The sequence below is a fragment of the Anomaloglossus baeobatrachus genome, chromosome 4, assembly GCF_048569485.1.
Source record: "Anomaloglossus baeobatrachus isolate aAnoBae1 chromosome 4, aAnoBae1.hap1, whole genome shotgun sequence".
In the NCBI taxonomy this organism is placed as follows: domain Eukaryota; kingdom Metazoa; phylum Chordata; class Amphibia; order Anura; family Aromobatidae; genus Anomaloglossus; species Anomaloglossus baeobatrachus.
This window is the reverse complement of record NC_134356.1, coordinates 676,421,326-676,437,628: the sequence shown is the minus strand read 5'-3', so window position 1 is coordinate 676,437,628 and position 16,303 is coordinate 676,421,326. Positions and strand designations below refer to the sequence as shown.

The 16,303-nt window shown below is 53.2% G+C and overlaps 1 protein-coding gene across 1 annotated transcript in view; it reads right to left on the bottom strand.

The window, feature by feature from the left end:
• STAG3 (STAG3 cohesin complex component) overlaps nucleotides 1-16,303 on the bottom strand; it is a 550,068-nt gene that overhangs the window by 86,004 nt on the left and 447,761 nt on the right. Inside the window, 2 exon segments of the mRNA XM_075346684.1 lie at nucleotides 1,679-1,798; nucleotides 2,123-2,271. Of these exon segments, the coding sequence (XP_075202799.1) occupies nucleotides 1,679-1,798; nucleotides 2,123-2,271 (269 nt within the window).

Genomic DNA, 16,303 nt, shown 5'->3' with positions numbered 1-16,303 from the left:
TATGGCAGATGGTAAAGAGAAGCTGCACAGTACGGGCAGCCTCCGCACATCTATATGGAGAGAGCTCCCCCTAGTGGTGCACATCTATATACAGAGAGCTCCCCCTAGTGGTGCACATCTATATACAGAGAGCTCCCCCTAGTGGTGCACATCTATATACAGAGAGCTCCCCCTAGTGGTGCACATCTATATGCAGAGAGCTCCTCCTAGTGGTGCACATCTATATGCAGAGAGCTCCCCCTAGTGGTGCACATCTATATGCAGAGAGCTCCCCCTAGTGGTGCACATCTATATACAGAGAGCTCCCCCTAGTGGTGCACATCTATATACAGAGAGCTACCCCTAGTGGTGCACATCTATATGCAGAGAGCTCCTCCTAGTGGTGCACATCTATATGCAGAGAGCTCCCCCTAGTGGTGCACATCTATATGCAGAGAGCTCCCCCTAGTGGTGCACATCTATATGCAGAGAGCTCCCCCTAGTGGTGCACATCTATATGCAGAGAGCTCCCCCTAGTGGTGCACATCTATATGCAGAGAGCTCCCCCTAGTGGTGCACATCTATATGCAGAGAGCTCCCCCTAGTGGTGCCCATCTATATGCAGAGCGCTCCCCCTAGTGGTGCCCATCTATATGCAGAGAGCTCCCCCTAGTGGTGCACATCTATATACAGAGGGCTCCCCCTAGTGGTGCACATCTATATGCAGAGAGCACCCCCTGGTGGTGCACATCTATATGCAGAAAGCTCCCCCTAGTGGTGCACATCTATATGCAGAGAGCTCCTCCTAGTGGTGCACATCTATATGCAGAGAGCTCCCCCTAGTGGTGCACATCTATATGCAGAGAGCTCCCCCTAGTGGTGCACATCTATATACAGAGAGCTCCCCCTAGTGGTGCACATCTATATGCAGAGAGCTCCCCCTAGTGGTGTACATCTATATGCAGAGAGCTCCCCCTAGTGGTGCACATCTATATGCAGAGAGCTCCCCCTAGTGGTGCACATCTATATGCAGAGAGCTCCCCCTAGTGGTGCACATCTATATACAGAGAGCTCCCCCTAGTGGTGCACATCTATATGCAGAGAGCTCCCTCTAGTGGTGCACATCTATATGCAGAGAGCTCCCCCTAGTGGTGTACATCTATATGTAGAGAGCTCCCCCTTGTGGTGCACATCTATATGCAGAGAGCTCCCCCTAGTGGTGCACATCTATATACAGAGAGCTCCCCCTTGTGGTGCACATCTATATGCAGAGAGCTCCCCCTAGTGGTGCACATCTATATGCAGAGTGCTCCCCCTAGTGGTGCACATCTATAGGCAGAGAGCTCCCCCTAGTGGTGCACATCTATATACAGAGAGCTCCCCCTTGTGGTGCACATCTATATGCAGAGAGCTCCCCTTAGTGGTGCACATCTATATGCAGAGTGCTCCCCCTAGTGGTGCACATCTATATGCAGAGAGCTCCCTCTAGTGGTGCACATCTATATGCAGAGAGCTCCCCCTAGTGGTGCACATCTATATGCAGAGAGCTCCCTCTAGTGGTGCACATCTATATGCAGAGAGCTCCCCCTAGTGGCACATCAGAGGGGTGTACGATACATCTCTGCATTAAAGGCTCCGTGCCATGTTCTTTCTCCATGCAAACCTCTTTAAACACACAACATGCTGATGAGTTACTCACAGCGCGGTTTTGTCTTGTTTGAGGAGTTTAGGAGAGAAGTCGCTCAATACGTCCAGGAACAGGAGATTCTGTGACCAGGGAGCGCCGGGGGAGGCCTCCAGAGAAAACCTTATACCCTCTCTGGAAGAAAAATGCAGCATAAGAAACTACATTACCATCTTTGCCATTTTTTTTTTTATTAATTGGCCACCAGGTGGTGCTATATAAAGACGCATCTGTCATAGAACAAGATGCCAATATCCTGATGTGTAAACACAGCGGTGTGGTGTGTGCAGGGGGCTGCTGACCTGCACATAGCAATAGCCAAGCCAGCCCCCTTCTCTAGTCTTAGAAATGACCGGGCCGGCATGGGTATTGAAAGGAGGTCCCAAAATAACCCTGCTGGGTGTGCAGTGGCTCTTGGTGACTGGAGACCGTGGTGGTGGCGGGGAGCGGGACACTCACTGGTGCAGGTACACAATATCCTTGCGGTTTCTTATTTGGTCTGGGCCCAGGAGAAGCGAGAAGCGTCTTGCCAGATCCCGGATTTCAAGGAAAGCGCGTGAGAAGCGCCGGTCAGAAGAGTCGCCCTCCAGGCTGAGGCTGGTGTACGCCTGCGGAGGGAGGATCTGCCGTTACATATCCAGTCACCATCATACACAGGTATATAGGTATAGCTAGAGGCAGATACAGGGGGAGGAGCTAAAGGCAGACACAGGGGGAGGAACTAGAGGCAGACACAGAGGAGGAGGAGCTAGAGGCAGACACAGAGGAGGAGGAGCTAGAGGCAGACACAGAGGAGGAGGAGCTAGAGGCAGACGAGGAGGAGCAGCTAGAGGCAGATAGGGGAGGAGCTAGAGGCAGGAACTAGAGGGAGATAGGGGGAGGAGCTAGAGGCAGATACAGGGGAGGAGCTAGAGGCAGACACAGGGGGAGGAGCTAGAGGCAGACAGGGGGAGGAACTAGAGGTTGATACAGGGAGAGGAGCTAGAGGCAGATACAGAGGAAGAGGAGCTAGAGGCAGACAGAGGGGGAGGAGCTAGAGGCAGAGGGGGAGGAGCTAGAGGCAGACAGAGGGGGAGGAGCTAGAGGCAGACAGAGGGGGAGGAGCTAGAGGCAGACAGAGGGGGAGGAGCTAGAGGCAGACAGAGGGGGAGGAGCTAGAGGCAGACAGGGGGAGGAACTAGAGGTTGATACAGGGAGAGGAGCTAGAGGCAGACACAGGGGGAGGAGCTAGAGGCAGACAGGGGGAGGAACTAGAGGTTGATACAGGGAGAGGAGCTAGAGGCAGATACAGAGGAAGAGGAGCTAGAGGCAGACAGAGGGGGAGGAGCTAGAGGCAGACAGAGGGGGAGGAGCTAGAGGCAGACAGAGGGGGAGGAGCTAGGGGCAGACACAGGGGGAGGAGCTAGAGGCAGACACAGAGGGGGAGGAGGTAGAGGCAGACACAAAGGGGAGGAGGCAGACAGGGAGGAGAAGCTAGAGGCAGACACGGGGAGGAGAAGCTAGAGGCAGACACAGGAAAAGAAAGAGCTAGACAGAGGGGGAGGAGCAAGAGGCAGACACAGGATGAGGAGCTAGAGGCAGACACAGGAAAGGAATGAGCTAGAGGCAGACAAAGGGGGAGGAGCTGGAGGCAGACACAGGAAAGGAAAGCTAGACAGAGGGGGAGGAGCTAGAAGCAGACAGGGGGAGGAGCTGGAGGCAGACACAGGAAAGGAATGCTAGACAGAGGGGGAGGAGCTAGAAGCAGACAGGGGGAGGAGCTGGAGGCAGACACAGGAAAGGAAGGAGCTAGAGGCAGACAGGGAGAAGCTGGAGGCAGACACAGGGGAGGAGCTAGAGGCAGACACAGGGGAGGAGCTAGAGGAAGACACAGGAAAGGAAGGAGCTAGAGGCAGACACAGGAAAGGAAGGAGCTAAAGGCAGATCACATAGTGCGGACAACTTATGTTATGAGGTTACCCCACATTGACTTACATATATGCTAATGCTCACTGGATACGTTTAATATTTATTATGTATCTGTTATGTCACATATGCCCCTATGGTGGTGGGTGGGGGAGTATAGAGACGCACTGATTATCTGTTTGCACCTATGGGCTTCTGATTTTTACCTTGTATGGTCTTTTATGATAAATAAAATTTTGTATTTTTTTGAAAATATTCTCAGTTGTTTGACTTATCACTCCATAGTTGTTTATAGGAGATACAGTGCCTTGCGAAAGTATTCAGCTCCCTTGAATTATTCAACCTTTTCCCACATTTCATGCTTCAAACATTATATAAATGCCGTTGTCAGACTTTGACAGTGGCATTTAAATAGTTAACTAGCAGAGATCACGGCTAGCTCTGATCGCTGCTGTTATAAGAAGATGCTGGCTATGTGTTTCAGCTCCTGAGCCTGCACCTTTTGCATGGTGTACATGTGAGGCAGAGTGCATGGAGGATTAAACTTGGATGCCTTCGGCAAGCACAGCCTTATACGATAATTATTTATATATCTCCGTCTGTCCCCTCTCTGTCTGTGTCTGTCTCTTTCCCTGTCTGTCTCTTTATCTCTATCCATCTCTCCACCGATATCCTATTACTTCACACAGAAGCTTCTTATACTAAGAATGTCCTTCGTTTCCTATAGCAACCAATCACAGCTCCTATTAATGACCTGTAGCTCACAGCTTCATTCATTTTAATGTAAGCAGGTTTTTTGGTGAATAACTAAAGCGCAGGCTTAAAATTTCCCCTCAAAGAAGGGAATTTTGTTACTTACCGTAAATTCCTTTTCTTCTAGCTCCAATTGGGAGACCCAGACGATTGGGTGTATAGCTACTGCCTCCGGAGGCCACACAAAGCACTACACCAAAAAGTGTAAGGCCCCTCCCCTTCTGGCTATACACCCCCCGTGGGAACACGGGATGCTCAGTTTTAGTGCCAAAGCAAGAAGGAGGAAAGCCAATAACTGGTTTAAACAAATTCACTCCGAGTAACATCGGAGAACTGAAAACCGTTCAACATGAACAACATGTGGACCCGAAAAACCAACCCAAAAATCCCGAAGGACAACAGGGCGGGTGCTGGGTCTCCCAATAGGAGCTAGAAGAAAAGGAATTTACGGTAAGTAACAAAATTCCCTTCTTCTTCGGCGCTCCATTGGGAGACCCAGACGATTGGGACGTCCAAAAGCTGTCCCTGGGTGGGTAAAGAATACCTCATGTTAGAGCTGCAAGACAGCCCTCCCCTATAGGGAGGCAACTGCCGCCTGCAGGACTCTTCTACCTAGGCTGGCGTCCGCCGAAGCATAGGTATGCACCTGATAATGTTTGGTGAAAGTGTGCAGACTCGACCAGGTAGCTGCCTGGCACACCTGTTGAGCCGTAGCCTGGTGTCGCAATGCCCAGGACGCACCCACGGCTCTGGTAGAATGGGCCTTCAGCCCTGATGGAACCGGAAGCCCAGCAGAACGGTAGGCTTCAAGAATTGGTTCTTTGATCCATCGAGCCAGGGTGGCCTTAGAAGCCTGCGACCCTTTGCGCTTACCAGCGACAAGGACGAAGAGTGCATCCGAACGGCGCAAGGGCGCCGTGCGGGAAATGTAGATTCTGAGTGCTCTCACCAGATCTAACAAATGTAAATTCTTCTCATACTGATGAACTGCATGAGGACAAAACGAAGGCAAAGAGATATCCTGATTAAGATGAAAAGAGGATACCACCTTCGGGAGAAACTCCTGAATGGGGCGCAGCACTACCTTGTCCTGGTGAAAGACCAGGAAGGGAGCCTTGGATGACAGCGCTGCCAGCTCAGACACTCTCCGAAGAGATGTGATCGCTACCAGAAAAACCACTTTCTGTGATAGTCTAGAAAGCGAAACCTCCCTCAGAGGCTTGAAGGGCGGATTTCTGGAGGGCAACTAGTACCCTGTTCAGATCCCATGGATCTAACGGCCGCTTGTACGGGGGTACGATATGGCAAACCCCCTGTAGGAACGTGCGCACCTTAGGAAGGCGTGCCAAACGCCTCTGAAAAAAGACGGATAGCGCCGAGACCTGACCTTTAAGGGAGCCGAGCGACAAACCTTTTTCTAACCCAGATTGCAGGAAAGAAAGAAAGGTAGGCAATGCAAATGGCCAGGGGGACACTCCCTGAGCAGAGCACCAGGATAAGAATATCCTCCACGTTCTGTGGTAGATCTTAGCGGACGTGGGCTTCCTAGCCTGTCTCATGGTGGCAACGACCCCTTGGGATAATCCTGAAGACGCTAGGATCCAGGACTCAATGGCCACACAGTCAGGTTCAGGGCCGCAGAATTCCGATGGAAAAACGGCCCTTGGGACAGTAAGTCTGGTCGGTCTGGTAGTGCCCACGGTTGGTCGACCGTGAGCTGCCACAGATCCGGATACCACGCCCTCCTCGGCCAGTCTGGGGCGACGAGTATGACGCGGCTGCAATCGGATCTGATCTTGCGTAGCACTCTGGGCAAGAGTGCCAGAGGTGGAAACACATAAGGGAGCCGGAACTGCGACCAATCTTGCACTAGGGCGTCTGCCGCCAGCGCTCTTTGATCGCGAGACCGTGCCATGAAGGTTGGGACCTTGTTGTTGTGCCGGGACGCCATTAGGTCGACGTCCGGCCTTCCCCATCGGCGACAGATTTCCTGAAACACGTCTGGGTGAAGGGACCATTCCCCTGCGTCCATGCCCTGGCGACTGAGGAAGTCTGCTTCCCAGTTTTCTACGCCGGGGATGTGAACTGCGGATATGGTGGAGGCCGTGGCTTCCACCCACATCAGAATCCGCCGGACTTCCTGGAAGGCTTGCCGACTGCGTGTCCCCCCTTGGTGGTTGATGTATGCCACCGCTGTGGAGTTGTCCGACTGAATTCGGATCTGCCTTCCTTCCAGCCACTGCTGGAAGGCTAGTAGGGCAAGATACACTGCCCTGATTTCCAGAACATTGATCTGAAGGGTGGACTCCTGCTGAGTCCACGTACCCTGAGCCCTGTGGTGGAGAAAAACTGCTCCCCACCCTGACAGACTCGCGTCTGTCGTGACCACTGCCCAAGACGGTGGTAGGAAGGATCTTCCCTGTGATAATGAGGTGGGAAGAAGCCACCACTGCAGAGAGTCCTTGGCCGTCTGGGAAAGGGAGACTTTCCTGTCCAGGGATGTTGACTTCCCGTCCCATTGGCGGAGAATGTCCCATTGAAGTGGGCGCAGATGAAACTGCGCAAACGGAACCGCCTCCATTGCCGCCACCATCTTCCCGAGGAAGTGCATGAGGCGTCTTAAGGAGTGCGACTGACTTTGAAGGAGAGCCTGCACCCCAGTCTGTAGAGACCGCTGCTTGTCCAGCGGAAGCTTCACTATCGCTGAGAGAGTATGAAACTCCATGCCAAGATACGTTAGTGATTGGGTCGGTGACAGATTTGACTTTGAGAAGTTGATGATCCACCCGAACGTCTGGAGAGTCTCCAGTGCAACAGTCAAGCTGAGTTGGCATGCCTCTTGAGAGGGTGCCTTGACCAGTAGATCGTCCAAGTAAGGGATCACAGAGTGTCCCTGAGAGTGCAAGACTGCTACCACTGCCGCCATGATCTTGGTGAACACCCGTGGGGCTGTCGCCAGACCAAATGGCAGAGCCACGAACTGAAGATGGTCGTCTCCTATCACGAAGCGTAGGAAGCGTTGGTGCTCTGTAGCAATCGGCACGTGGAGATAAGCATCCTTGATGTCTATTGATGCTAGGAAATCTCCTTGAGACATTGAGGCAATGACTGAGCGGAGGGATTCCATCCGGAACCGCCTGGCGTTCACATGCTTGTTGAGTAGTTTTAGGTCCAGAACAGGACGGAATGAGCCGTCCTTTTTTGGCACCACAAAGAGATTGGAGTAAAAACCTTGACCTCGTTCCTGAAGAGGAACAGGGACCACCACTCCTTCTGCTCTTAGAGAATTCACCGCCTGCAGAAGGGCATCTGCTCGGTCGGGATGTGGGGAAGTTCTGAAAAACCGAGGCGGAGGACGAGAACTGAACTCTATCCTGTACCCGTGAGACAAAATGTCTGTTACCCACCGGTCTTTGACCTGTGGCAGCCAAATGTCGCAAAAGCGGGAGAGCCTGCCACCGACCGAGGATGCGGAGGGAGGCGGCCGAAAGTCATGAGGCAGCCGCCTTGGAAGCGGTACCTCCGGTTGCTTTCTTGGGGCGTGAGTGAGCCCGCCAGGAATCAGAGCTCCTTTGCTCTTTCTGAGTCCCTTTGGACGAGGAGAATTGGGGCTTGCCCGAGCCTCGAAAGGACCGAAACTTTGACTGCCACTTCCTTTGTGGAGGTTTGCTTGATCTGGGCTGGGGTAAGGAGGAGTCCTTACCTTTGGACTGTTTAATGATTTCCGCCAATTGCTCACCAAACAGTCTGTCTCCAGATAATGGCAAGCTGGTTAAACATTTTTTAGAAGCAGAATCTGCTTTCCATTCTTTTAACCACAAGGCTCTGCGCAAAACTACAGAGTTGGCGGATGCCATTGAGGTACGGCTCGTAGAGTCCAGTACCGCATTGATAGCGTAGGTCGCAAACGCAGACATTTGTGTAGTTAGGGACGCCACTTGCGGCACTGCTGGACGTATGAGAGAGTCCACCTGTGCCAGACCAGCTGAAATAGCTTGGAGCGTCCACACGGCCGCGAATGCTGGAGCAAACGACGCGCCGATAGCTTCATAGACAGATTTCAACCATAGGTCCATCTGTCTGTCATTGGCATCTTTAAGTGAAGCCCCATCCTCCACTGCAACTATGGATCTAGCTGCAAGCCTGGATATTGGAGGGTCCACTTTTGGACACTGGGTCCAGCGTTTGACCACGTCAGGGGGAAAAGGATAACGTGTATCCTTAAGGCGTTTAGAAAAACGCTTGTCCGGATAAGTATTGTGTTTCTGGATGGATTCTCTGAAGTCAGAGTGGTCCAGAAAAGTACTCAATTTACGCTTGGGATACAGGAAATGGAATTTCTCCTGCTGTGCAGCTGCCTCCTCTGCAGAAGGGGCTGGGGGAGAAATATCCAACAGCCTATTGATGGCCGCTATAAGGTCATTTACCATGGCGTCACCATCTGGCGTATCCAAATTGAGTGCGGCGTCAGGACAAGACTCCTGATCACCCACCTCTGAGTCATCATATAGAGACCCTTCTCGCTGAGACCCTGATCCGCGGGATGACGTGGAGGGTCTCTCCCAGCGAGCTCGCTTAGGCGGACTGGGACTGTCATCGGAGTCAGAGCCCTCAGCCTGTGATGCTTGGGACCCCCTTGAATTACGGATTAATTCCAACTGAGGGGGACCGGGGAACATAGACACAGCGGTGTCCATGGTCTGAGCAACTGGCCTGGACTGCAAGGTTTCCAGGATTTTTGCCATAGTCACAGACATTTTATCAGCAAAAACTGCAAATTCTGACCCCGTCACCGGGGCAGGGTTCGCAGGCGACTCTGCCTGGGCTACCACCACCATAGGCTCTGGCTGACGAAGTGCCACTGGGACTGAACATTGCACACAATGAGAGTCGTTGGAGCCTGCTGGTAGATTAGCCCCACATGCTGTACAAGCAGTGTAAGCAGCCCTTGCCTTGGCACCCTTGCGTTTTGTGGATGACATGTTGTTGTCTCCCCAGAGTAATATAGGGTATACAGCCAAGAAGCGACCAAACAGTGCAGTATATATATATATATATAAATATATCTGGTACAGCGAAAAACAGTACACAAATATAACACTGTGGCACTAGTGGGGCCGCACGTATGTGCTGCTTACCGCCCGCTTAGCGCGGGTGTGTGGTCGCCAGAAATCCCTAGCCTGGGTCCCCCAGAGCCTGCGTCCGTTCTCCAGCCAGACTGCATGTGTATAATGGCTGCCGGCGTCCTGGGGAGCTGCAAGCCTGGGGGCGGGCCTAGGGCGTGCACAGAGAAAAAGCGCGAAGCCTGTGTCCTACTGTGCTCAGTGAGAGGGCTGGAGCATGTAAATCGTGCTCCAGCCCTCGGCGCTGCCGATTGAACAACGTCTCTCCCCTACCCTGATTGACAGGGTGGGGGGCGTTAACGAAGCGGAGCTAGGCCGCAGAACAAACCGGGAACTAAAGTTAGAAGCGCCGCCGCCGTAAAAGCGCGGTCGGCGCGTCCCCGGCGCACTACAAGTCGCAGCTGCGCCGCCGCTCCAGGGGCGGTCGGCGCGGCGATCCACACACATAAAGTCCCCCAGTAATCTGCGGGGACTATAAGCCCAGCGCACAGCGCTACAGTCCCCGGCGCACTAGCACACCCAGCAAGTCTGGGATGTGCGTGGCCTGTCATACGGGGACACAGAGTACCTGAAAGTTGCAGGGCCTTGTCCCTGAACGGCACTCCCGCTCCACATCCAGCAGGTTCTATGGGTCTGTGGATGGAGCCCGGCCTCAGGGCTTGGTGGCCGGTAAGATCCCACTTCCTCAGAGCCCCTCAGGTGGATGGGGAAGGAAAACAGCATGTGGGCTCCAGCCTCCGTACCAGCAATAGGTACCTCAACCTTACAAACCACAAGTGGGGTAAGAAGGGAGCATGCTGGGGGCCCCATATGGGCCCTCTTTTCTTCCATCCGATATAGTCAGCAGCTACTGCTGACTAAACAGTGGAGCTATGCGTGGATGTCTGACCTCCTTCGCACAAAGCAGAAAACTGGTGAGCCAGTGATCCCACTGGGGGTGTATAGCCAGAAGGGGAGGGGCCTTACACTTTTTAGTGTAATTGCTTTGTGTGGCCTCCGGAGGCAGTGCTATACACCCAATCGTCTGGGTCTCCCAATGGAGCGCCGAAGAAGAAGGGAATTTTGTTACTTACCGTAAATTCCTTTTCTTCTAGCTCTTATTGGGAGACCCAGACGATTGGGTGTATAGCTACTGCCTCCGGAGGCCACACAAAGCATTACACTAAAAAGTGTAAGGCCCCTCCCCTTCTGGCTATACACCCCCCGTGGGAACACGGGATGCTCAGTTTTAGTGCTAAAGCAAGAAGGAGGAAAGCCAATAACTGGTTTAAACAAATTAACTCCGAATAACATTGGAGAACTGAAAACCGTTTAACATGAACAACATGTGTACCCGCAAACAAACCAAAAATCCCGAAGGACAACAGGGCGGGTGCTGGGTCTCCCAATAAGAGCTAGAAGAAAAGGAATTTACGGTAAGTAACAAAATTCCCTTCTTCTTCGGCGCTCTATTGGGAGACCCAGACGATTGGGACGTCCAAAAGCAGTCCCTGGGTGGGTAAAGAAATACCTCATATTAGAGCTGCAAGACAGCTCTCCCCTATGGGGAGGCAACTGCCGCCTGCAGGACTCTTCTACCTAGGCTGGCGTCCGCCGAAGCATAGGTATGCACCTGATAATGTTTGGTGAAAGTGTGCAAGCTCGACCAGGTAGCTGCCTGGCACACTTGCTGAGCCGTAGCCTGGTGTCGTAATGCCCAGGACGCACCGACAGCTCTGGTTGAATGGGCTTTCAGCCCAGAAGGAACCGGAAGCCCCGCAGAACGGTAGGCTTCCAGAATTGGTTCTTTGATCCATCGAGCCAGGGTGGCTTTAGAAGCCTGCGACCCCTTGCGCTTACCAGCGACAAGGACAAAGAGTGCATCAGAACGGCGCAGTGGCGCCGTGCGGGAAATGTAGATTCTGAGTGCTCTCACCAGATCTAACAAATGTAAATCCTTTTCATACCGGTGAACCGGATGACGACAAAAAGAAGGTAAGGAGATATCCTGATTAAGATGAAACGAGGATACTACCTTAGGGAGAAACTCCTGAATGGGGCGCAACACTACCTTGTCCTGGTGGAACACCAGGAAGGGAGCCTTGGATGACAGAGCTGCTAGCTCAGACACTCTCCGAAGAGACGTGATCGCTACCAGAAAGGCCACTTTCTGTGACAGGCGAGAAAGGGAAACATCTTTCAGAGGCTCGAAAGGCGGCTTCTGGAGAGCAACTAGTACTCTGTTCAGATCCCATGGATCTAACGGCCGCTTGTACGGGGGCACGATATGACAAACCCCCTGCAGGAACGTGCGCACCTTAGAAAGGCGTGCCAGACGCCTCTGAAAAAACACGGATAGTGCCGAGACTTGCCCTTTAAGGGAGCCGAGCGACAAGCCCTTTTCTAACCCTGATTGCAGGAAGGAAAGAAAAGTAGGCAATGCAAATGGCCAGGGGGATACTCCTTGTGCAGAGCACCAGGATAAGAAAATTCTCCACGTTCTGTGGTAGATCTTAACAGAGGTGGACTTCCTAGCCTGTTTCATGGTGGCAACGACTTCTTGGGATAATCCTGAAGACGCTAGGATCCAGGACTCAATGGCCACACAGTCAGGTTCAGGGCCGCAGAATTCCGATGGAAAAACGGCCCTTGGGACAGTAAGTCTGGCCGGTCTGGGAGTGACCACGGTCGGCCGACCGTGAGATGCCACAGATCCGGGTACCACGATCTCCTCGGCCAATCTGGGGCGACGAGTATGGCGCGGCTGCAATCGGCTCTGATCTTGCGTAACACTCTGGGCAAGAGTGCCAGAGGCGGGAATACATATGGGAGCCTGAACTGCGACCAATCTTGGACTAAGGCGTCTGCCGCCAGAGCTCTTTGATCGCGCGACCGCGCTATGAATGCCGTGACCTTGTTGTTGTGGCGAGACGCCATTAGGTCGACGTCCGGCACCCCCCAGCGGCGACAGATTTCCTGAAACACTTCCGGGTGAAGGGACCATTCCCCTGCGTCCATACCCTGGCGACTGAGGAAGTCCGCTTCCCAATTTTCTACGCCTGGGATGTGAACCGCGGATATGGTGGATGCTGTGTCCTCCACCCACGTCAGAATCCGCCTGACTTCCTGGAAGGCTTGCCGACTGCGCGTCCCTCCTTGGTGGTTGATGTATGCCACCGCTGTGGAGTTGTCCGACTGGACTCGGATTTGCTTTCCTTCCAGCCACTGCTGAAAAGCTAGGAGAGCAAGATACACTGCCCTGAGTTCCAGAACATTGATCTGAAGGGTGGACTCCTGCTGAGTCCACGTCCCCTGAGCCTTGTGGTGGAGAAAAACTGCTCCCCACCCTGATAGACTCGCATCTGTCGTGACCACTGCCCAGGATGGGGGCAGGAAGGATCTTCCCTGAGACAACGAGGTGGGAAGAAGCCACCATTGCAGAGAGTCCTTGGTCGTCTGGGAAAGGGAGACTTTCCTGTCTAGGGACGATGACTTCCCGTCCCATTGGCGGAGAATGTCCCATTGAAGTGGACGCAGATGAAACTGCGCAAAGGGAACTGCCTCCATGGCTGCCACCATCTTCCCTAGGAAGTGCATGAGGCGCCTTAAGGAGTGCGACTGTCCTTGAAGGAGAGACTGCACCCCTGTCTGTAGTGAACGCTGCTTGTTCAGCGGAAGCTTCACTATCGCTGAGAGAGTATGAAACTCCATGCCAAGATACGTTAGTGATTGGGTCGGTGACAGATTTGACTTGGCAAAATTGATGATCCACCCGAAAGTCTGGAGAGTATCCAGCGTAATATTCAGGCTGAGTTGGCATGCCTCGAGAGAGGGTGCCTTGACAAGTAGATCGTCCAGGTAAGGGATCACCGAGTGTCCCTGAGAGTGCAAGACCGCTACCACTGCCGCCATGACCTTGGTGAAAACCCTTGGGGCTGTCGCCAGACCGAATGGCAGAGCCACGAACTGAAGATGGTCGTCTCCTATTACAAAACGTAGAAAACGTTGGTGCTCCGTAGCAATTGGCACGTGGAGATAGGCATCTTTGATGTCTATTGAGGCAAGGAAGTCTCCTCGAGACATTGAGGCAATGACGGAGCGGAGGGATTCCATCCGGAACCGCCTTGCGTTCACATGCTTGTTGAGCAGTTTTAGGTCCAGAACAGGACGGAAGGAGCCGTCCTTTTTTGGAACCACAAAGAGATGGGAGTAAAATCCTTGCCCTCGTTCCTGAGGGGGGACCGGGATCACTACTCTTTCTGCTCTTAGAGAGTCCACCGCCTGCAGCAGGGCATCTGCTCGGTCGGGGTGTGGGGAGGTTCTGAAGAACCGAGGTGGAGGCCGAGAGCTGAACTCGATTCTGTACCCGCGAGACAAAGAAGGGAATTTTGTTACTTACCGTAAATTCCTTTTCTTCTAGCTCTTATTGGGAGACCCAGACGATTGGGGTATAGCTACTGCCCTCCGGAGGCCACACAAAGCACTACACTAAAAAGTGCAAGGCCCCTCCCCTTCTGGCTATACCCCCCCGTGACATCACGGGTTCTCCAGTTTTAGTGCCAAAGCAAGAAGGAGGAAAGCCAATAACTGGTTTAAACAAATTAACTCCGAGTAACATCGGAGAACTGAAAAACCGTTCCACATGAACAACATGTGTACCCGCAAACAACAAAAAAATCCCGAAGGACAACAGGGCGGGTGCTGGGTCTCCCAATAAGAGCTAGAAGAAAAGGAATTTACGGTAAGTAACAAAATTCCCTTCTTCTTCAGCGCTCTATTGGGAGACCCAGACGATTGGGACGTCCAAAAGCTGTCCCTGGGTGGGTAAAGAAATACCTCATGTTAGAGCTGCAAGACAGCCCTCCCCTATGGGGAAGCCACTGCCGCCTGCAGGGCTCTTCTACCTAGGCTGGCGTCCGCCGAAGCATAGGTATGCACCAGATAATGTTTGGTGCAAAATGTGCAGGCTCGACCAGGTAGCTGCCTGGCACACCTGTTGAGCCGTAGCCTGGTGTCGTAATGCCCAGGACGCACCTACGGCTCTGGTAGAATGGGCCTTCAGCCCTGAAGGAACCGGAAGCCCCGCAGAACGGTAGTCTTCAAGAATTGGTTCTTTGATCCATCGAGCCATGGTGGCTTTAGAAACCTGCGACCCCTTGCGCGTACCAGCGACAAGGGCAAAAAAATGCCTCAGAGCAGCGCAGGGGCGCCGTGAGGGAAATGTAGATTCTGAGTGCTCTCACCAGAACTAACAACTGTAAATCCTTTTCATACCGGAGAACCGGATGAGAACAAAAAGGAAGGTAAGGATATATCCTGATTAAGAAGAAACGCGGATACAACCTTAGGGAGAAACTCCTGAATAGGGCGCAGCACCACCTTGTCCTGGTGGAATACTAGGAAGAGAGCCTTGAATGACAGAGCCGCCAGCTCAGACACTCGCCGAAGCGACGTGATCGCAACCAGAAAGGCCACTTTCTGTGACAGGCGCGAAAGGGAAACTTCCCTCAGAGGCTCGAAAGGCGGCTTCTGGAGAGCAACTAGTACCCTGTTCAGATCCCATGGATCTAACGGCCGCTTGTACGGGGGCACAATATGACAAACCCCCTGTAGTAACGTGCGCACCTTAGGAAGACGTGCTAGACGCTTCTGAAAAGAACACGGATAGTGCCGAGACTTGCCCTTAAAGGGAGCCGAGCGACCAACCTCTTTCCCAACCAGATTGCAGGAGGGAAGGCAAAGTAGGCAATGCCGATGGCCAGGGAGACACTCCCTGAGCAGAACACTAAGATAAGAATATCTTCCACGAGTTGTGGTAGATCTTGGCAGACCGCGGCTGGCTAGCCCGTCTCATGGTGGCAATGACGTCGTGCTCACGGTCGACCGACGGTGAGATGCCACAGATCTCGGTACCACGACCTCCCCGGCCAGTCTGGGGCGACGAGGATGGTGTGGCAGCAATCGGTAGCTGGAACTGTGACCAATCCTGAGCCAAGGCGCCTGTCGCCAGAGCTCTTTGATCGTAAGACCGCGTCATGAAAATCGGGACCTTGTTGTTGCCGAGAAGCCATGACGTCGACGTCCGTCTTCATCCTGCGGCTACAGATTTCTTGAAAACAAACGGGTGCAGAGCCCATTCCCCTGCGTCTACGCCCTGGCGACTGAGGAAGTCTGCTTCCTAGTGTTGTACGCCCGGGATGTGAACAGCTGATATGGTGTATGCTCTGTCTTCTACCCATAGCAGAATCCGCCGGACCTCTTGGGAGGCTTGTCGACTGCGTAGTCCGCCTTGGTGGTTGGTGTATGCCACCGCTGTGGATAGTCCGACTGAATTCGGATCTATTTGCATTCCAGCCACTGCAGGAAGGCTTGCAGTGCAAGATACACTGCCCAGAGCTCCAGACCACTGAGTTGAAGAGTGGACTCCTCTGAAGACGGTCTTTGACCGTCTGGAAAAGTGGCACGTTCCTGTGTAGGGACATCGACTTCCCTCCCATAAGCGAAGAATGTGCTATTGAGGCGGACGCAGATGAAACTGCGTGAAAAAAACTCGCCTCTGGATGAGGCGCCTCCTTGAAGGAGAGACTGCCCCCTCGTCTGTAGTGAACGCTGTTTGTCCAGCGGAAGCTTCACTATCGCTGAGAGAGTGTGAAAACTCTCCAGGAGATGCCAGCGATTGGGTTCAACCTTGAAAAGTTGAAGACCCACCCGAAACTCTGGGAAGGGTCCAGCGACATGTTCAGGTTGTGTTGGCATGCTTCTAAAGGAGAGTGCCGTGACCAGTAGATTGCCCAAGTAACGGATCACAGAGTGACCGTGAGAGCGCGGGACTGCTCCCTCTGCTGCCACGAACTTGGTGAACACCCGTGGGGCTGTCGCC